We start from the raw sequence: 22,389 nt of genomic DNA, 5'->3' as shown, positions 1-22,389 counted from the left end.
TAGGTGCGGTGCTCTCGCAACTCAACACCGAGGGCCAAGACCAACCTGTGGCCTTCATATCTCGAAGACTCCTCCCTCGGGAACGGCGATGGAGCACCATTGAGAGAGAAGCCTTCGCGGTGGTATGGGCTCTGAAGAAGTTGAGGCCATACCTCTTTGGCACTCACTTCCTTATCCAGACCGATCACCGCCCCCTTCGCTGGCTCATGCAGATGAGAGGCAAAAACCCCAAGTTGTTGAGGTGGTCCATTTCCCTCCAGGGGATGGACTTTCGGGTGGAACATCGGCCCGGAGTTGACCACGCCAATGCTGACGGTCTCTCCAGGTTTTTCCGCCTTAGTGAAGAGAACTCCCTAGAGGTTGGGTAGCTCTCCCCTCTTTCGGCTGGGGGGGACGCATGTTGGACCTGTCAGCCCTAGGGTGGTCTCCCCTTCTATTTTTGTATCGTGCCTCATTTTTTCCACCCTCGTTTTTATGTTGGACTAGGTCTCCGGGCGCCTTTTCATTGCCAGGCAGTGTTAAGGTGCAGGTGCTCCCTTCTCCCAAGATGGCTGCCACAGACCCCTGCTACTGCAGGGTGGTCATTTTTGATAGTAGCACCCTAGCTGCCAGGAGCTGGCTGGGACCCACAACAATGTTGCGACACCAGCCCGCCTTTTTGTCCCATAGTTAGAGTGGGGAAGCTCCTGGAAGAAGCTGGAACCTTCTAGAAGGGGGGTGGGGTTTTACTTTTGCCGCCTTGGCTAGAGGTCACCTGACCTAGGGCTACTTAAGAGTGGGAGGGAAACTTGTGTGGTGAGTTGGCCATTGGGGTGAAGCAGAGCTGGAAGAATCCACCAGGAGTGTAGGCGGTAGGGCCTAGCCAGGGACTTATGCCTCTGAGAGTGACAGGATTTAGGTACTGCCTCTTAAGTGAGTGAGGTGCCCTGTGAATCCCACTGATCTTGCCCAGTAGTAGGAGGACCCAGAGACTCTCTGCCAACCTGACTAGGAAGGATCTAGTCGCCCTCTCCATCCCTACCCCTGTAACAGAACCCCTTAAGGGCGCCAGATACATCTGCGCCACAAGACTTCATCTGTCAACTGAGAACTGAAATCTAACTTCAAGAACTGAAACTGCATGACAAGAGCGAGCTGTAAGCCTTGAATGCCAGAGCTGAGACTGCGTGTCCAAGCTACTCTAGTGAACCAAATACTAAGCCGATTGCCAAGACACCGGGGATCGACCAGGTACTAGCGCTGTGACCCCTGCGCTTCCTACCCTGGTCTGGGACCCCCGGCAGCGTGCTCCGCTGAGCACTTTACCCCATCCTTAATTTGAGCCCCCCCTGCGACGACGAAGCCAGCGCGCTCACCGCTGCGGCCTGGAGGCCTGGAGGAGTGCCCTGCTGTGTCGCGAGGCCCAGGAGAAGCCCGGGGCCCCGTCGCTGCCGTCGCAGCCGAGTGAGGAGGTGCGCAAGGTCGGGGCCGAGTTCCCCCAACGTCGTGAGGACGGACGCCTGCTGACGCCGAGACGGAGGTAAGCCCGGAGGCCGAGATCCCCCCTGGTGCGCCCCCTGCTGGTCCGGAAACCGCACCGCACTTGGCCCGGGTCGTCCCCTCCGTGGGAATCCCCTCCCCTGCCTGCGCGACGGAGAGACCCCGCCGAGGGATCCTGTCCGTGTCCCCCCTTCTGTAAGACTGAGAGCGGTGCTTAGTGAACTGCAGTCCTGTCAGTCTCCCCACTGGAAGCCGCCTAAAGGAACTGACTAACATTACCCTCGTGTGGCGCTTCCCGCCACCGACCCTGCTTCCCCCACTGGAGTGACAAGGGATGCGAGTAGCGCACTGTATGACCTGTTCCGCTCGAAAGTATTCACATGCCCGCGATCGCGAGTAGTGCCTTGTGTTATATGCTCTACTCGATCGTGATTACCTTAAAAGGAAATGCGAGTAGCGCCTTGTGTTACATGCTCTATTCGAACGAAGTTGTTTGCCAGGAGATGCGAGTAGCGCACTGTGTTCCATGCTCTACTCGATAGTAATTGTTTTGCCAGGAAATGCGAGTAGCGCACTGTGTTCCATGCTCTACTCGATAGTAATTGTTTTGCCAGGAAATGCGAGTAGCGCCTTGTGTTATATGCTCTACTCGGCAGTAATTACATGCTAAGGGATGCGCGTAGCGCATTGTGTTTTATGTTCTGCACGAAGGAAATTCTACACCAGGATCACGAGTAACGTATTGTATTATATGCTCTGCTCGACTGTAATTACCTACCAATGGTTGCGCGTAGCGCTTTGTTTCATATGCTTTACTTCACAGGATTAGGGGCCATTGATTACGAGGAGCGCTCAGTTCCACAGGCGCCATGTTAGTGAGCCCAATGTGTCCCCGTTCAAGTATCATGCTTAGTTAGACGGCTCGTTCAGGGAAAGACTTTACGTAAGCGCGCACAGCGCTAGAACAAGGTTAGGCACTGCATAAGTATCACCCAGAGTGTCGAATGTAATGTCATGATGGTATTATAATTCATGTATTACCTTGTTATTTCCTGAACTGCATCTGACCAACTAAACTTGGATAAACTTGAAGTATTTGCATAATTGAACGGTGTGGCGTCCCTTATTGTGTGTGTTCCTAGTCCATGAGAAGCGTGTGGTGTATGGTTGGTTAACACATAGCCCTCTGGTTGCCCGACCGGCTCGCGCCACGCTACCGCCTATAGGGCCTGGTGACCCCGGGTTCCTACACTGACTGTCTGGTTGTTCAACTAACGCCAAAGCAAGAATACATGTCTAAGCATCACTTGGAATGACAGGTACTTATCACATTTGGTACCATGATCAATGCAAGTCAATCACAGCCCCTAAAAGGTATCACATTTATAATCACATGATTATGCAATTACAATCAGGCACACTGGCTAGAATGCATGGCAACTTATTTCCAAGTTACTCATTACTTCATATATTGCATGTGACTTCCAGTCCCCAAAAGGAACAACATTATGTAAATGCACCACCTGTACAATTGTACCATTACATCTCTAGGGGATGTCTCAAGGAAAGCAATCCACGTTCAGCCTTTTTCCCACTTCTGTGCAGTCCTAAACTTCAGCACCAAACTATAGAACAAATGTTCCAGCATTAGGTAGGCTCTAAAACATGGCTGAACTATTGAGGGGTTATTTCCTTCAAGTCTCCAGTGACTTAGGCTAGGAACTTTCCACTTTTGGGCTGGAGGAGTTTGCATTGATTCTGAAGCTCCCCCTGCAACCAGGCATTCAAATGGTGGTGACCCCATCTTCCTGGGGTCACCACATACTGAAATCAAGCAGGTTTTCACTGCCCCGCAAGGCATTATGGGGCGCTTTTCTCCAGCTTGTGAATATTTGAGCAGCCGCTCCGCCGCTGCTCTGGGGAAAGCCAAGCTGACTTCGTTGGCGGCCTCTCGCCACTTTTCCACTTTATCTGGGGCCCGGTTCCACCCGGGCAGCCCACATGCAGGCAAGGTGGAGAGCAGCGCGGGAAGCCCAGCCCAGGCTGCTCTCGCCGGCTCCCCTCCTAGGTAGCACCCTTGCGTGCTGCCCCAGGAGCCAGCTATTCATTCTGGTCTGCCTACTCCTGTGGGAAGACACGGATGCTGCAGCTGTTCGGGCAGAACCTCGGGGGAGTGCGACGGCCCTCCCGCCTCCTCCCTCCCCACCAGGGTAGTGCGACAGCACTCTCCCCTCCTTGCCACAAACACCCGGGGCCCAGAAAAGGGTCCTGGGCCCCACCCACCTTCACAGGGAGCGCGACAGCGCTCCCCGACCTATTCTTCTGCGGGGCCCGGAAATTAGATCTCGGGCCCTTGGAACCTCTTCACGGGGGCACGACGGCACTTCCCGGCTTTGTCTTTGGCGGGGACCAGAGATGGGTTCCCAGGCCCCTGGAACCACTTCACAGGGGGCATGATGTCGCTCCCCGGCTTCATTTTTCACCGGGGCCCAGGGTAGGCTCCTGGGCCCCTGGGGGCCATTTCGCAGGGAGCACGACGGCACTCCCCAACAATACTTCATGGGGGCCCGGGATTGAGAGCCTGGGCCCTGTAGACACCTTCACGGGGGACGCAACGGCACTCCCCGGCATCACCTTTTTCTGGGGGCAGCCCTGGGACCTGACACCCCCCCGAGGCACATCAAAGACATCCTTCCAACTGCCCATGGTGCCACTTTCCAGCACCAGTCTTCCTCAGCAGATCACACCCCACAGAGAGCTCCTCTACCTGTGCAAGACCTTTTAAGAGAAATTGGAGAGGGCTGGCAGGAGGTACTTCTGCCCTATCCTCCAGCGACCCATCACCTCTCTCCCTCCTTCCTCCACAGGCCTCGAGGATACTTCAAGATAGCGTTGTCAAGGGGTCTCATGCAACATGGTATCTGAAAGGCTCCCTACCCCCGTTGCTGACTTCATGGCCCACAGGAGGCCTGGTGATTGATGCCCTGCAGCTTCACCCCATCTCTCCCTCTTCACCCTTGTGGAAATATGGATTTTTCTGGTCAGTTATGTCCCCTATCTTGGACCCCAACGGTTCTATGTGCATATCACAAGTACATGTATGTTCCCTCCAGTTCCAGTTATGAAGACGCAAATACATGTGCGTCCATCGTGAACATGTCCTCTGTCAGATCCGCCATGAACAGGCCGGATATTCCATTCCTAAGTATGAAAGGCCACCGGCTTTATATGGTTCACTTATGCCATTTTACAGTCCAGGCAAGTAGGCCCTGATTCTGTCATCAAAACTCTTCTTGCTTTCTGCCTCTGAAAGCTCCAGTCTGAGCCTGCATCTGTGACCATGAACTTTGTCTCATTCTCTGCGCGGCTCACGAAGCCTGACATCAGCCTATTCTCTGCCAAAAACTGTATTTCACCTTCGAATTATCTGCTTCCCCCTCAGCCGATGCATTCCTGCCTAGTAGTTTAAGTAAACATTCTTCCAGTTACCGAGCAAAAGGCCCGGCTTCTCTGCCCTTATGCAAGTAATTCATAGCCCTGTTACCATGGAATATTCCTACCCCCTCGCATTCAGTGTAGACACTTAGACGCTTGTACACGCACGCACAGTCAGTATAGAATAGATTCTGTCCGAGAGTCCTTCTTTCTTGGATAACATAGTTCTTTAAACATAGGATGTTAGATATGATTTGGGATTAGGTTGACTTGACCCCCCAGACTTTTTGTCTCCACATGTAGAGCTAAATGTCAAGTCCCCTTCACCCCCTAGTTGCACGTCAATCACACGTCATACTGCTGCGCGCGCATCTATGCCAAGTATTATCTTATAGATCCACCTATATATGACATCATAACCAATTATGTTCCTTTTTACTCTTTATTACACCCATTTCTGGTTACGCAGAACAAATCGTCATTTTCCTTATCAATTGTTACGCCTACTGCATTCGCTTCATTGTAATGTATGTACTATAAAAGTTACTTCTTGTCAATAAAGTATGTACTTCACTTCCTGAACCCCCGTGGTGATGGAACTTGGAGCAACCGATTATAATCGATCACTGGAATAAAGCCCATTCCGAAACTCTAATATCACGGATTCTGCCTCTCATTTTACTGAGCTATTTTATAATGTTTCTGTATCAAATTCAGTCCCGGTAAAGGAATTTTATTTACCACATGATGGCGCCCGAATAGGGACACTTTCTCATCTCACGCGCCGGCGGTGAGTTGCAGGCCCGGTCTCCTGCCACAGCTGGACGGACAATAACGCGTACCAGCAGGATTTCCTGTATCTCCCTCCGGTCAAGCGGGGGCGACTGAGACTGCGATCAACACCCAGACGAGGCGGTGAGAGGTGCGAAGTATCCCGACCAGAGCCTAGCTGAGAGAGCAAGATCCGAGGTATATAGAGACCCACCAGTTCGAAGTCAAGCCCAGTTTCCGACGAGACAAGTCGAGTCCAGTCCGGTTCAAGTTCAAGTTACCGAGGCCTTCCGTTTCCGAAGCTACCCGGTGAGTACCATTACTGGGGAGGCATTTCTGACGTGCACATAGGTTGTGCCGGTCAAGACGGGTTTGGGTACACAAATCCGGTCTGCACTGTTTTAGCAGTGTATCTGTACTGTTTAGCAGTATATCAAGTATTCCGAAGTATCTAGTTAGTGTCAAGAGTTATGCTTGGTGATTAGTTATGCAGACGATCATCATTGTTGTTTATTTTAAAGGTTAAAAATGTTTAATGTTTAATGTTTAATGTGTTAAACGTCCTGCATATTGTGGTATGAATGGTTGTTCATTATTGTGCTTTCGTATTAAATGTGTTCAAGATTAAGTGTCAGATCAGTTGTCAATATGCCGCTCTTTTCGAAATTAAGACAGATCACTACTAGAAAAGGGGTTCTCGAAGAAGCCGTCCCTATTCCTCCTAGGGACACTCCAGGGCATTTCATGTATCACAAACATGGCTTAGACGCTATATTATTTCTTGATTTATGGGTAGACTACACCAAGGGATTACCAGAAAGTCAGAGGTGGCCCGCAGCGGGAACCTGGGATGCAGAGTGCATCATGAAAGTCGAGGAAGAATTATGGAAAAGGAAAGTCAGACAGTCACAGAAGGACGCCGTTGAGTTATGGCGTAAAGAATCTCATAGACGTACAGAAAAAGCACGTAGACAGGAAGAGAAGAGTAAAGAGAGTTCAAACAAAGTTCGAGAAAATCTATTAATTGAGGACGGTATCCGAGTGAAATCAGAACAAGTAGACAGACAAAGAAATGCCCTTATGAATGGTATGTATCCCCTTCTGGCCGAAGGATTACCTAAGGCTACTCCAGAGATACCGAAAGACTTGCCACCCCCATTATTCCCAATCAAGGTACATCCTAAGGGGCATCCTAGAACCGCAGAAGATGTTTTTCTTTCCTCATATTTAGATGACGCAGCTCCCGAGTATGCTAATTCCGCCCCACATAGACCGCATATCAGGGAGGTCCTACGCCAAGATCCAGCACCCGTATCCCTACAGCAACAAATCGAGTCACAAGTTCCGGCAAGCACATCTGTTTCTGTATCTGTTCCTACAGCTACTTCTATAGCTGTGTCCACACCTATAGTTGCTGTGTCACGTTCAACGAATCCTTTCACACCCGACGCCCCAGATGGGGCCACGGGAGGTGCTACCAATATCTTTTCTACGCCACCTAGAATAAATAAACTTACTTTTCAAGAGTCAGCGCATTCACGTACACCCAAATTCGTAAGTGCCCGTGCACTTAAAGAACTTCTCGTAGATTGTAGATATGACCCGGTGCCCGGTATAGAGGACGAAATGATCCTGGCATCATTGCGTATCAGACGAGCCGCAGTGTATTTAGCGAAGTTACCAGGAATGACTGCGCATCTAGACGAAATATATCATTTTGTCCAAACAGGGCGAGATCCAGAATGTATTAACAGAGCTATGGAATACCAGAAAGTAGAGATACAGGGGGAACTGTTACGTTTCCTCATAAACTGTGTGATCAGAAATGTAGACCGACCGGGGGTAGACCCGGAAGCAATGCAAATTCTTACCAGATGGAGTCAGAATATATCAGAAGGGAGACATGACAAGCAAAATTGTATAATAGCCATGTGCCGAAAGATCCGTAAAGAAATAGAACGCCTACACGAAGAGAGATTAGAGGCAGACGAGTTCGAACAAAGCGAGGAAGAAGGGTCAGGACTGCTCGCAGGACAGTCGGACACCATAGCCTATGTAGGTAGAGGAAGATCTTGTAATAGGAATCAGACTAGATGTCATACTGACTCAATACATCCGATATGTCCAGATAATAACAGGAATTTTCAAATACCTATAATTAATATAAGGTCTAACGAGCGTTCGTTCCAAACCGCCGACAAACTACTACGAGAACGAAGGGGTTATCATTTTCTCGACTCCATGGATGAACAAGATTTAGCCAGGGCAGCTGTCCATTGGGTGGACAGTCCCGGAAAATACAGTGATGATACAGTAGTACGCACATTTTTGAATCTCACCCCAGATGAACAGAGGTTAGCTGGGATTTATATGATTCAACAACTCATTATACTATATCGGAGTCAGCATTCGGACCCTGGTCCCTTACCTGACATACTGACTGAATTGCTTATGAATAAATGGAGAGGTCCAGGTACTAAATTAATTAAAGAAATTCTAGAATCAAGAAAGCAGTATATTCTTTTTGTATGCTCAGAGCAGGTCTCAGTGCCCGTCAAGGAAAGAACCACGTATCACATGGATAGACAGAATCCGTTACGAGAAGTGCACCCAATAAAAGGCGAGGACAACGAGTTTAAGCGCGTATTTGTATATACGCCCATATCAAAAATAGAATTGTTACAAATGAAGAAAGTGGTACCCAGTCATGACAAAGATCCAGCGGGTTTTCACCGAGAAATTAAAGACATGTTACTCATGGGAGAGTATACCTATCCCGACATTATGACAATATTAAAGGTATTGATGCCTGCTGGCATTTATGAAAAACTCAAGGAAAAAGAGTGGGAGGTAGGAGACCAAAAGATAGAATGGTCAGTGTTAGAAGCGGAAGAAAAGGCCCGAACTGCAGGAGCAGGACTTGGGGATAAAACTAAAGCATTACCAGGTTTACTAGTACAGGTACTGCCACGTTTATTAACTACGAAAAAGGAAGATTGGGGAACGATTTCAGCCTGTAAGCAGAAGCAAGATGAAGACACTAGTGATTACTATGCCCGATTTGAAAAATGTTTTGGTATAAATAGTGGCATAAAAGCCAGTAGCGAATCATACCCGCATCTGTTTGTAACAAAATTAGTAGAAAATGCCCTGCCCCCAGTAAAGAATAGAGTATTAAAATTCGAGAGTACCTGGCAAGGTAACACTCCATCACAAATGTTACAAATGCTACAGTACCATCACAATAGAATTAGAGAGGAACAAGAACATGAACACAGACGCATGAAAGACACGAAAATGAAAATGCTAGTTTCCCAGACAGTTCCAGCGGAAGGACATAAAAAGGGTATGACACATTCCGATTCAGCAGGACCTGTAAAAGGGACATGCAATTATTGTAAAAAGCCAGGTCATTACGTACACGATTGTCCAGTTTTAAAACATAATATCGCCATAGGTAAAACACAAGAAAGATCACGGCCACTCAGACAAGATCAGAATGAACAAGGAGCTATGCAGCATGCCCAGGCCATGCCAGCCGCACAACAGCCAATACAGTTTGTGCCAGCTGCACCACCGTTGCCTGCTGCTGCCACACAGACAACAACACGACAAATGTATCAGACCGCACAGTATGAATATCCTGAGTATCAGCGTTACGCATGAACTAGCCTAGAGATGGAAATTGACTTACCCCTTATCGAGATTCCTGTAGATCAAGAAGGACCTTATGTACATAGTGAATTATTAGGCCAAGATAGGAAATTTTTACTCGATACAGGGGCAAGTCGAACAACTATAAAACGTAGTGAAGTTCCAGGGGCACCCCTCTCAGGCTCTCAGAATATTTCCCTTGGTTTTTCAGGAAAACCTATTGTTAATGAAGTGTCACAACCACTGCCACTTACGATAGGACCTCTGACCCGAACTACAGATTTATTGCTTACTAAATCATGTCCAGAAAATCTGTTAGGAATTAAAACCCTGAAAGCTCTAGGAGCCATAATATGTTGTTCTCCGGAAGGTGTAAGGTTGTTTTTACGTGATTTTAAAGGTCACTATGTGTCTAGAGACATGGATCCCCGACTGCAGATTTTACCTACACATCTATGGGCACAAGGCCCTACTGATGTTGGTTGCATGAATATTACACCATATCGAGTCACATTAAAGGCAGGAGTGGTGCTACCACGAATGCGACAATACAAGTTACCACCAGATGCTGTAGTGGCTTTACTACAAATCATTGACGAGCTCATTGCCCAAGGAGTAGTTGTGGAAACAGACTCCAATGTATGTAATTCACCGATAATTCCGATTCTTAAACGAACGGATCCAAAGGCCCCGCCAGTATATCGATTGGTTATTGATCTGCGCGAATTAAACAAGTGCATTGTGCCACAATTTCCTGTGGTCCCGGATATCTCGTCATTACTGACAGCCATCGATTCCGAAGCAACATTCTTTACTGTAATTGATCTCAAAAATGCCTTTTTCAGCGTCCCAATAGATCCGGAAAGCCAATATTTGTTCGGATTTAGTTTAAATGGACGTAGCTTTAAATTCTCACGCGCACCTCAAGGATTTACAGAAAGCCCCAGCATCTATAGCCAAGCACTGAAACGAGAACTTGACAGTATCCACATGCCAGTTAACACTGCACTGCTTCAATACGTCGATGATCTGCTGATCACCGCGAGAAGCGAACCTGAATGTGAGAAAGCATCACTGACAGTTTTACAATTTCTAGCCGAAAAGGGGCACAAGGTGTCCCCTTCTAAGCTGCAATTCTGTGTCCAGCGAGTTGTTTATCTTGGACACTCGCTGTCCAAGGAGGGAAGGCAGCTTACACCCGACCGCATTCAGTTAATAGCTAACATGCCAATACCCAAGACACAAAAGGAGGTACGAGCTTTCATAGGCCTCACTTCATATTGTAGGCAGTGGATCCCTCAGTACGCATTTCTAGCAAAACCACTCATTCAGTTAACCACACAGGAGGCAGCCACATCGACTGTTCTCCCTTGGACTCAAGAACATACACAAGCTTTTGAAAGCCTAAAGAAAGCTTTATGCCAAGCACCTGTTTTAGCAACACCATGTTACAGAAAACAGTTTACACTCTTTGTTACAGAACGCGAAGGTACTGCCTTGTCAGTACTCACACAGGATCAAGCAGGAGCACACAAACCATGTGCTTATTTTTCTAGTACATTAGATCCCGTAGCTCAGGCTTTGCCTGCATGCCTGAAATCAGTGGCAGCGACAGCTTTAGCAATCAGACAAAGCGATGCCATAGTGTTAGGACATCCATTGACAGTTCAAGTACCACACGCAGTAGAGGTTCTTGTAAATAGAACACAAACACAACACTTGACTATAGCGCGACTTACAGGGTACGAACTTACATTGTTTCAGCCACATATAGAAATCAGACGCTGTAACACATTGAATCCTGCCACACTTTTGCCAGTAACCGGAACAGACCCACTAGCTCATGACTGTATTGAAGTTATTACTATAACGACAAAACCCAGACAAGACCTGACAGATGTTCCATTGTCCGATCCAGACCTGACGTTGTATGTAGATGGTTCATGTATGAGAACAAGTGCAGGAGAATTAGTGGCCGCTTACGCAGTCACAACAGATACTGAAGTCATTGAAACTAATCGTATAAATACTCTGTCAGCTCAAGCCGCAGAGCTCATCGCTCTGACACAAGCCTGTATTCAAGCCACGAATAAAAAAGTCAACATATACACTGATTCACGTTATGCATTCGGAGTTGTACATGACTTCGGCGTGCTGTGGCGAGAAAGAGGTTATTTAACTTCCCACGGTGCCCACATTCAGAACGGACCCCTCATTCATGCCTTATTAGATGCAATACATCTACCCACTGCAATATCTATTATGAAATGTAAGGCTCATACAAAGGTTACTGATATCATTTCCCAAGGCAATGATCTAGCCGACAGAACAGCTAAACAGACGGCTCAAACTCAAACCCCCGACATGACAAAGACAATAGTCCCGATACCGACACATTGTATGACAGTTAAAGATCCTACCCTTGACGTAATTGACATACAGACACATGCTACACCAGACGAAATAAAGAAATGGACTGAATTAGGAGGGATCCAAACGGACCAAGGATGGATGATGAAGGAAAAGTCTGTATGGTTCCTTCCTGATTCAATGGTCCAAGTTATAATTAACACTATACATAGTCCAGCACATCTAGGAGAAAAAGCTATGCTAGACAGCATTCAACACATTTGGTTCAATAAACATTTACGAGCAGCAGCCAAACAAAAGGTCCGTACCTGTATGATCTGTTGCCAGTTTAACCCAGGAAAAAGCGTTCCCGTAGAACAGGGTGGATTTCATCCTCCTAATAATCCTTTTGAAGTACTCCAGATGGACTATATCCAGATGGAACGATGTCGAGGATTCAAATATGTTCTCGTAGTTGTCTGCGCTCTGTCCCGTTGGACAGAGGCGTACCCGGTTTCAGATTACACTGCCCCGACTACTGCCAAACAGTTGGTTCGAGAATTCTTCCCACGATACGGTTTACCACGTGTTGTTCACTCAGATAACGGCCAGCCGTTCTCATCCGAATTAATGAAACACGTTTCACTTCTGTTAGGTTATCAGTGGAAATTCCACTGTGTCCGACACCCCGAGGCAGCAGGTCTCGTAGAAAGACATAATCAGATACTGAAAATCAGATTGTCCAAAATATGCAGAGAGAAAGGTGTCGACTGGATAGTAGCGTTACCAGTTGCACTCTTTTACATGAGAATGGTAGCACACTCTCGAACAGGGCTATCCCCGTATGAGGTGATCTTCGGTAGACCACCAAATATGTGGGGGACGCCCGTACCACGCAAAATAACTGATATTGACTGTAATATGCTGACAGATTACTTGGCTTCCTTGATGTCTGCACTACAATCTTGTCGTTCACAGGTAGCTGCAGCCTTTCCCGACAACACCGAGGTGAAACCCCATGACGTGGTTCCGGGGGACCTGGTCTTTGTGAGGAATTTCGACCGAAAGACTCAGCTGGAGCCCAGGTGGAAAGCACCCAAGTTGGTCCTGCTGACCACAAGGACAGCCGTGAAGATCGAGGGCCGCAAGGGCTGGATTCATTCAAGTCATATCAAGAAATTTCATGGACTATCCTCGGATATAGACATTGTGCCCTGCACTCCCTCACAGACTGATTCAAAACTTCCTTTGGTTGAAAAGACTGAAACCGAACTTTACAAACTAAAGCTTAGGCCCAACAAGTCGAGCAATTTGATTGTTTAAGTCCTCTCCAAGGTGAAGCGGTTGAATTGTCTCTGACATGTATCCCTTGGACCTGAGTAGAGAAAATACCCGGAAAATGTTGAAACGACAGGCGTATTGTAAATCACTGCGTAGCCACTGCATAGTGACATTATTAATACTGTTTTTATTAAGTCTTTTAATAATTATTACAAGTATGTTGTTGCACATATATTACCCTATTTCTAGACATGTTTATAATGTTGCTGCTGAACATTCTTTTAGTGACTTACCTCCACATGAATTGTCTTATAGACTTGCGCTGCGCAATAACACTTTCATTAGTATGTTACATCATTCCCATCAGACTAGTAATGCTACTAATTGTTGGGTGTGTGGTCGGCTCCCTCCCTATCAGAATTATGAAGGAGTCCTGCCATTCTTTCCACACCCATTTACACACAATGGCTCCTGTGGAGCATGGTTTAGTTTAATCAATTCCATAGACTCAGACACAGCAGTTTACCAAGATCATTGGGTATGGGGAAACCTGAACCTAGTTTTACTCAAGGTCTGTTACCGCGACAAGGAGGGTCGCCCCAAAAGAACAGGAACTGATCTAGAAAATGAAGTATATGGATTAGGTAATTTTACACCTAATCTCATGATTCTAAATGTCGTATCCGAAATTGAACTAGTCTTACCCACCATGTCAGTATTCCCAGCGAAGGGTGAATTGTGTGTAAGAAAGGTTGGTTCCATACATATGGGCCATAGTAAATGCACTACTATAGTAGAATTCAGTGATCAAGGCAAATCTTCATTTAGAGCTTATCGCCACTCCTACTTTATATGTGGTCAGACTGCATATATGCGTTTACCTCTAGATTGGGATGGTACCTGCTACATTGCATTCCTTTTGCCACCTGTTTTCCTAGCTCCTCCTGATTATTACAGAAATATTCATTTAGTACACAACAGAGAGCGGAGAGATCTCCCCATTGTCGATTACACTGAGACGGCATGGGACAAGTATGTAGATTTTAATAAAGGCATCTTTCCCTACATAGGTACCGTTACTAATAGTAAGCTGATACGTAGATTAACTAGAACCCTTGAAGCAGTAGTGAATGAGACTATTTCCGCCTTAGGCAATTTAACAGAAGAGCAGTCTGCTATGCGGATTGTTGTGCTTCAAAATCGTCTTGTCCTTGACGTCATCCTGGCTGATAGGGGCGGAGCTTGTAGGGTCATCGGATCAAGCTGCTGCGTATTCATACCAGAAAATTCGCCATCTGTATATAAAGCCATCACTCGCCTTCATAAGATTGTAAGCCAGATACACCAGAACCCAGGCACTTGGACTTGGTCCAGTTGGTTTTGGAGTGTGATATCAGCCTGGGGATGGAGAGTTTTATCCTTCCTAGGTATTGGCCTTCTCATACTATTCAGTTGCTGTCTATGTCTACAATGTGGACCAGCGATCTGTGGTCTGTGTGCCACATCGTGTATTCCACCACCAAGATTTCATTCGTCACGGAAGAAGAAAGAAGAACAAATGATGCTATATGAACAGATCAATGGATTAATGAAGATTGATATCTCTTGAAGGGCAAGTAGGGGACAAGGAGGGAATGTGGAAATATGGATTTTTCTGGTCAGTTATGTCCCCTATCTTGGACCCCAACGGTTCTATGTGCATATCACAAGTACATGTATGTTCCCTCCAGTTCCAGTTATGAAGACGCAAATACATGTGCGTCCATCGTGAACATGTCCTCTGTCAGATCCGCCATGAACAGGCCGGATATTCCATTCCTAAGTATGAAAGGCCACCGGCTTTATATGGTTCACTTATGCCATTTTACAGTCCAGGCAAGTAGGCCCTGATTCTGTCATCAAAACTCTTCTTGCTTTCTGCCTCTGAAAGCTCCAGTCTGAGCCTGCATCTGTGACCATGAACTTTGTCTCATTCTCTGCGCGGCTCACGAAGCCTGACATCAGCCTATTCTCTGCCAAAAACTGTATTTCACCTTCGAATTATCTGCTTCCCCCTCAGCCGATGCATTCCTGCCTAGTAGTTTAAGTAAACATTCTTCCAGTTACCGAGCAAAAGGCCCGGCTTCTCTGCCCTTATGCAAGTAATTCATAGCCCTGTTACCATGGAATATTCCTACCCCCTCGCATTCAGTGTAGACACTTAGACGCTTGTACACGCACGCACAGTCAGTATAGAATAGATTCTGTCCGAGAGTCCTTCTTTCTTGGATAACATAGTTCTTTAAACATAGGATGTTAGATATGACTTGGGATTAGGTTGACTTGACCCCCCAGACTTTTTGTCTCCACATGTAGAGCTAAATGTCAAGTCCCCTTCACCCCCTAGTTGCACGTCAATCACACGTCATACTGCTGCGCGCGCATCTATGCCAAGTATTATCTTATAGATCCACCTATATATGACATCATAACCAATTATGTTCCTTTTTACTCTTTATTACACCCATTTCTGGTTACGCAGAACAAATCGTCATTTTCCTTATCAATTGTTACGCCTACTGCATTCGCTTCATTGTAATGTATGTACTATAAAAGTTACTTCTTGTCAATAAAGTATGTACTTCACTTCCTGAACCCCCGTGGTGATGGAACTTGGAGCAACCGATTATAATCGATCACTGGAATAAAGCCCATTCCGAAACTCTAATATCACGGATTCTGCCTCTCATTTTACTGAGCTATTTTATAATGTTTCTGTATCAAATTCAGTCCCGGTAAAGGAATTTTATTTACCACACCCTTGGGAATGCTTGCAGTGAAGGACTAGGCCTCTGAGGCTACAGCTTGGGGAGGAAGGTAATTAATTCAGCCTGGTAGGGTCACACCCGGCCGGACTCTGGTTCTGAGCTGAGGCAAAGGAATATGACATTTCTGGATGACCCATAAGCAGTACAGATATGGCTTTGGACTCAGCAGAATAATTCAAAAATGACACCTAGGGTTTTGAATTTGGAAAGAGATTTAGGAGCCAACCCCATGCAAGGAGCCCAAACCGAAGGGTCCCAATGTTAAGGGTTGTTTTCAATTAGGAGAAGTTCCATTTTATTGGAATTTAGCTCGAGAAAGTTCCATCCTATGCAGAAATGGAAAACCTGCAGGCAAATATATAAATGAATTAGGAGTCAGGAGCCTTTGAATCATGCCTAATGATTGGTTGTCTGTCATCAGCACAAACTATGACTCAACATTTGTGCTGTCTGATAGACTCAAAGAGTGGCTGAATACAGATAATGGACAATTAGAGGGAAAGGGAAGACCCCTGTGGTATTCCATAAGGAACTGAGTTTTCTGCAGATCTGAACGAAGAAAGTTGAAGGCACCAACCTTACCTCTTCTTTCCCCACCCACTAACTGTGTATCCCAACCCTCTGCCTTCACCTATGATTTTTTTTTAATGTTTTTGATCACTCTTCTATTCTACTTTTCTTCAATTCTTTCATTTTTGCAAAAACAAAAGGACTGAGAAACCTCTCAATCATGGTGGTGTTAATTAAATCAGGTTGTGAGCCAAGCACACGGAACCTGGGCACGCGTGGGTAAAGCAAGAGGGGGAAATTGGCATTCTTTTTCAGACAATAAATGTGCAATTTTAATCTTTCTGCTTTTTTTAGTGCTGAATAATCTTCTTCCCCTAAAGCACTTGAAAGATTAATTTGGTTTTTAAGATATCAGAGTGCTGCAGCGGAGTACAAATCACCATGCGCTGAAACACAGTTTATAGCTGGCCTGAAAAAATAGCCTTATTATTGTAATTGTGGTGTTGACCAGTCAGCAAATAATCCATGGTTGTCTTTAGAAGGCACGGAGGAAAGAAGGAAGGGAAGGAAGGAAGGAAGGAAAGAAAGGAAGGAAGATAGGAAGGAAAGAAAGAAAGGAAGGAAAGAAAGAAAGGAAGAAAAGAAAGAAAGAAATAAAGGAAAGGAAAGGAAAGGAAAGGAAGAGAAGGAAAGGAAGGAAGGAAGGAAGAAAGAGGAAAGAAGTAAAGGCAGAAGGCAAGCAAGCAGGCAAGAAAAAAGGTGAAACACAGTTTATAGCTGGCCTGAAAAAATAGCCTTATTATTGTAATTGTGGTGTTGACCAGTCAGCAAATAATCCATGGTTGTCTTTAGAAGGCACGGAGGAAAGAAGGAAGGGAAGGAAGGAAGGAAGGAAAGAAAGGAAGGAAGATAGGAAGGAAAGAAAGAAAGAAAGAAAGAAAGAAAGAAAGAAAGAAAGAAAGAAAGAAAGAAAGAAAGAAAGAAAGAAAGAAAGAAAATAAAGTAGGAAACAAAGAAATAAATAGGGCAATAGAGAAAGACGGTAATAAAGAAGATAGAAAAAAGAAGAAAGGGAAGACGGAAATACATTTTAAAAAGTGTTGAAAGGGTTGCACAAAGGAAATACATTTTAGAAAATGTTGCAAGTACTGCACATTAAACATGATAAAGTCTGGTATTCTTCCTGGGCAAAGGTTATTAATGAACCTTTGGTGAAACGGAGTCCTGAATAAATATGTTCTGAAGAAATACTGCTAATGAATTCACACATGTAATATTAAAGCTACAGAACAGTTTCAAATGGATTCAATTTGTTATTCTGTGAGGTCAGAAAAACAGAAGTCACTACAACAGCTTTGAGGAAACAGTGGAATGTGGCCTGTGTTCACATCTGGTGTAAAGCCTCCCTCATTCACATCAGGCTCTAAATACAAAGGCAACACTAAAGTAATTATAAAGTAAAAACAAAAACACTGGCACTAAAGGGAATCTACCTTGTGTGTGGATGTGCTTGTTGTGAGAGAGCAAAATGCAGTCATTCAAAGTGAAGTTAACCAGGGGCTGAAGTAGCCTGATCCACTGCCCCATGCTAAAGGCTGTGTCGGGTGGAAGCAAAATGTGAATGGCACAACAACAGACCAATGGATGAAGAGAGGTGGCCAAAAGACACCTTAATTAAATATATCATGCATTTTTAGTAAAATCAAAAAGTCTTAACTAACACCAGATCTAAGAACGCAAAAACGGTGGTAGAAAAGTATGGCTGTTCTTTTACAACATTGCATGTTCCTGAAAGCTGCAAAGATGGGTAGTAGCACAACAAACCCAGTGTTTATGCCATTTTTGTAGGAAAAAATGGTGCTTTCTCACATAGCACTTTATCCCTAACAAAACACACACAATTTTGTTATATTTTGGTAGTTTTCTTGGTTCCCTTAAGGGGAATCAACACACCCTCAATACCTTTAGAATCCCCAAGATGTGGGAAGAAAAAGGATTCAAAATTGGTCTGGATACTTTTTAAGAAAAAAGGGTTACCAAGGCTTAAACTTTAACTGCCCCCAAACATCCCAAAAAGGGGCTGAGCACAAGGAAGGAAAGCCCTATCAGTCAATTGAAGTACTGATGTGATTATTATTTGTTACATGGCCATTCTATCACTAACATGACCGCACAGTTCTTTGCCTTGTCTAAGTATTTTCAGGGTGAAATATGCATGTGGGTTTCCAGCAGAGTATTGTAGAGGTGGATGAAGTTACATGCGAGCACATGCCTCAAACTCAAAAATCCTGCAAGATACTGTGGGGCATTGGTTGAGAAGAAAAGCTCTCTTGTTCATGGTACTTATCAGTTTCCACCACATATTTTTCTGTTCAAACCACTCTCCTGCAGGAAAAAAGTATGCAAAGAAAGTATTGGGAGGGAAAACAAAATTCGGCAAAATACACAAAACCTACCAACAATTACTTGGGATTTCACTCACATAAAAAGATGCCCGGCTCTGGAGATTGGTTCATGGTGAAATAGATAGAAAGCATTTGATGTCATGTGTGAGACTCCAAGAAACACTCACATTCATGCATCCGGCGTCTCCACATGTGTGTCTTTGAGTAGAAATGTGTGACAAAACAGCACACTTTTAAACATACCTGGAGGGGCACCATTTGTTGTGGATTCTATAATTGAAGACACTATTCATATTTGTCTTTGTCCACTTTAATCAACAGGGTTGAGAACACTTTTCCGATTATGGAGCGTAAAGAATATTTTGAAACAATCATAGCGTTTGGTGAAAAGGTGCAGTGCAAGTTCAGACAAAATATTTCAGAGAAAATGACTTTATAAAGAAATCGGGTATTTCAGAATTTTAAAAACAGAAAGTAAAAAACAATTTTAGCTTCTAAATGCACTATATTTTGCATGTATCCACTTCTGCCAGGAACTATGAGGATTTGTAATTGCTGTGCCACTCTCAAAAATAAGATACCAATACTGTGTACTTAGTTGTGGAAACAAAATGTCAATAGGAATAGGTACTGTCAGACCTGTCAGCCTTAGGGTGATCTTACCCCAAATATTTTGCCTTGCTCCTGCGTTTTTGCTGATCTAGTTTTTGTTGACTTTAGGACTCTGTGCATTTTATCACTGCTAACCAGTGTTAAAGTACCTATGCTCTCTTCTTAAAACATGGTACAACTGGCTCACACCTAACTGGCACATTTAATTTATTTATAGTCCCTAGTAAAGTAACAGAACACATACCCAGGGCCTGTGAATTAAATGCTAGCAGTAGACCAGCAGCACCACTTGTGCTATCCACTTAAATAACCATTTAAACATTTCTCAGGCCTTCCATTGCAGCCTGTGTGGCCAGTTTTAAACTGACATTTCGACCTAGCAAAATAAACTTTTTGCGGGTTCTAAACCTTCATTTTTAATATATATAAGTCACCCATAGGGTAGGCCCTAAACAGCCCATAGGGCAGGGTGCAAAGTATTTAAAAAGTTGAACATGTATTTTTGACTTTTACATGTCCTGGTTGTGAAAAATCCATGCATTTGTTTTTCACTACTGCAAGGCCTACCTCGCTCATAGAGTAACATTGGGCTGCCTTATTACATTTACTACAGGCTATTGATTAGGAATGGGTAAACATGTCATGTTTGGTGTCTGAAAGATTGTAATTAAAAAATCTTCTGTAATGGCAAAGTCTGACTTTAAGTTACAATTTTGAAAATTCCAATTTTAGAAAGTTTTCAATCTCCTATCCTAACTATTTGATGTCTGCAGCCTGTTCCTGGTTCACATGGCTGGGTGTAGTTAGCAGTTGGACTTTGTTTAATCCTCCCAGACAGTCACAAAGTTGAGAGAGTAGGTGTACCTGGATGGGCCATCAACTGGTAAGATGAGGAGCTGGAGCTGGGCACAGCCCCACTTGCAACTGAATAGGCTGTGCCCTGCTTTCATCCAACAGACTTGTCACTACCGCATCGTTCATACAGACAGCTTGGAGCCAGGGCAGAGGAGGCAGGAAACTTCAAGAACTTCAAACAGAATTTTCTAGGACCTTCTCCTACTTCAAAGCTGGCTCCAAGTCCAAATATTGGGCCCTCAGACCCAACTCTTCAGTACACCCCTCGACCTGTGGATACTACAGAAGAAGGACTACTGTGCTGCTTTGCTACAAGACGGACTGTCACTCTGCTGCCCTGTTACTCTGCTGTACTTCTGCCTGCTGTCCTGCATGCTGACAAGGAAGACTGGACCTGCACCCTTTATCCTAGGATGAAGTAGCTTCAAGGATAAGCAGACTGACCTCCTGTTCTGAGCTACAGGGACACAACAAGCACAAGAGGTAACACAAGATCTGTGCTTCGTTCTATAGCAGTTACAGCTTGTGGTAACCGCCAAAACAAAACTCCAGCAATGACCGTCTGTGACAGGATCTTCACGCTACAGCGACAACCATCCGGGACGCCCAGCCTGCCAGTCGTCAAACATCGATGACCTTCAGCGACGCCTTCTCTGCTCCTTGCCCCCCCCCTCCACCCTGAATGTAACTCTTCGCACTGGACTTTCCAAAGTAACTCTTTCAGATATACTAGCCTAGTCCCTGTATCCAGTCCATGCTCTTTCGCGCCCAGCCTGAACTTGTGACTTTCCGACCACTCTCGCATGACCAGATTGTCGCAAGTGGTGCTTTGTGCATTGAGGTGCTTTATTTACCTAAAATATTTTAAATGCATATCTCTGGTTCACATACATGAGGTAAGAAGGCTGCAAGACAGACCACACAACAAACCAACGAACACGAACTAAACAACCTATAGACAGAATGGACTTAACACAGCGGGTTTGTTGGAGGATCTCACAGTCCTATCTCTCCATAAGATACACCTCGACACGGGAAATTTATAAACTGCACACAATGCTGATCACACATGTGGACTAGGACGAAAGAAGAAAGATCAGGACACTCACTCCCAAGTACCACAAATGCAGGAAAACCAAGCAAACCTTCAGACGACACTGACCACACTACCCAGGGCAAGGTCGAAAGTCACGTAGCACTGTCCCTCATGGATTCTGCTCCAGTGCGAGACCTCACAATCTGCAAATTATAGTCTACAACTCTACATTACCAACAGCACCAACCGGTCAACGAACAGGAGACTACTGAAGTGCACAAAAACAGTGTAACAACATGGAATCAAAAAAAAGAAAAATGTTCCTTCTTCATTTCCTTACCTCATCTCCTTTCTCTCCTTTTATTGATACTGCCCGGCCCTAAAAGAAGAAAGTTCAGTCAATTATTAATATATTAATTCTTGTTCTATTAATAGGCATGTATGAAAGGGATAATATTACCAGGAACTAGGGTAATTTAGATTAACTCTGCGGCCCTGGAGTGAGCTCTTAATTTTCTGTAAGCGAGTTTACTGGATCACAGGAGCAAGCGTTTTGCACAAATTCCCGCTAGAGTAAGATATCCGCTTTAATGATAAGAGACATATGAATCCAGCTGGTAAGGTAGAACCAGCCTCTGCATTACAATAAAATCACACTTTGACAAAATACGTGGCAATTTTAAATCATATAGATGTTTGACTGATTGGCAGTATGAATCTGATGGCGGTCATCCTGTCCAATGGCAGTTACTGGTTTCCATGGTGTTAACCAATGGTGTCGCTTTGCACTAAGGACTAAGGAAGCGCTGCCATTCCAGCTGAAATGGAAAACCTACAACAGGCTCATCAGAAAGTCAATCACTTACAACAGCACAAAGCATTCACTTTACGGCACGCCTGCCACATTGCTTGGTTGGCCGGCATGATCATCACCTACACATACACTTTGCTGCAGAGCCAACACATAATAATAATGGCCACTCACTGCTTCGCCTTTATCGCCCTTTAGACCTGGCGCTCCAGGAAGGCCTGCTGGTCCACTGTCCCCCTGGAAAAAAAAACCAATGTGAGTCTGGTGAAATAAAATGGTATCTTTGACCACCATCTGATTCAACATATGTATTATTCAAACTCTATTTATGTTCATTCATGCATTGATGCACAGGTCATGAAATTAACCAATCTGACCCCACAC

At 45.1% G+C, this 22,389-nt stretch overlaps 1 protein-coding gene across 1 annotated transcript in view; it reads right to left on the bottom strand.

Moving 5' to 3' along the window:
• The window catches only part of COL22A1 (collagen type XXII alpha 1 chain), a 1,010,593-nt gene that overhangs the window by 473,980 nt on the left and 514,224 nt on the right, over positions 1-22,389 (bottom strand). The window contains exons 11-12 of the mRNA XM_085604869.1: positions 22,180-22,242; positions 21,535-21,573 (exon numbers count right to left, since the gene is read on the bottom strand). Coding sequence (XP_085460995.1) covers positions 21,535-21,573; positions 22,180-22,242 — 102 coding nt within the window. The remainder of the gene's footprint in view (positions 1-21,534; positions 21,574-22,179; positions 22,243-22,389) is intronic.

The sequence above is a fragment of the Triturus cristatus genome, chromosome 5_1, assembly GCF_964204655.1.
Source record: "Triturus cristatus chromosome 5_1, aTriCri1.1, whole genome shotgun sequence".
Classification (NCBI taxonomy): domain Eukaryota; kingdom Metazoa; phylum Chordata; class Amphibia; order Caudata; family Salamandridae; genus Triturus; species Triturus cristatus.
The sequence above is the reverse complement of the archived record's forward strand: the minus strand, read 5'-3'. Positions and strand labels throughout refer to the sequence as shown.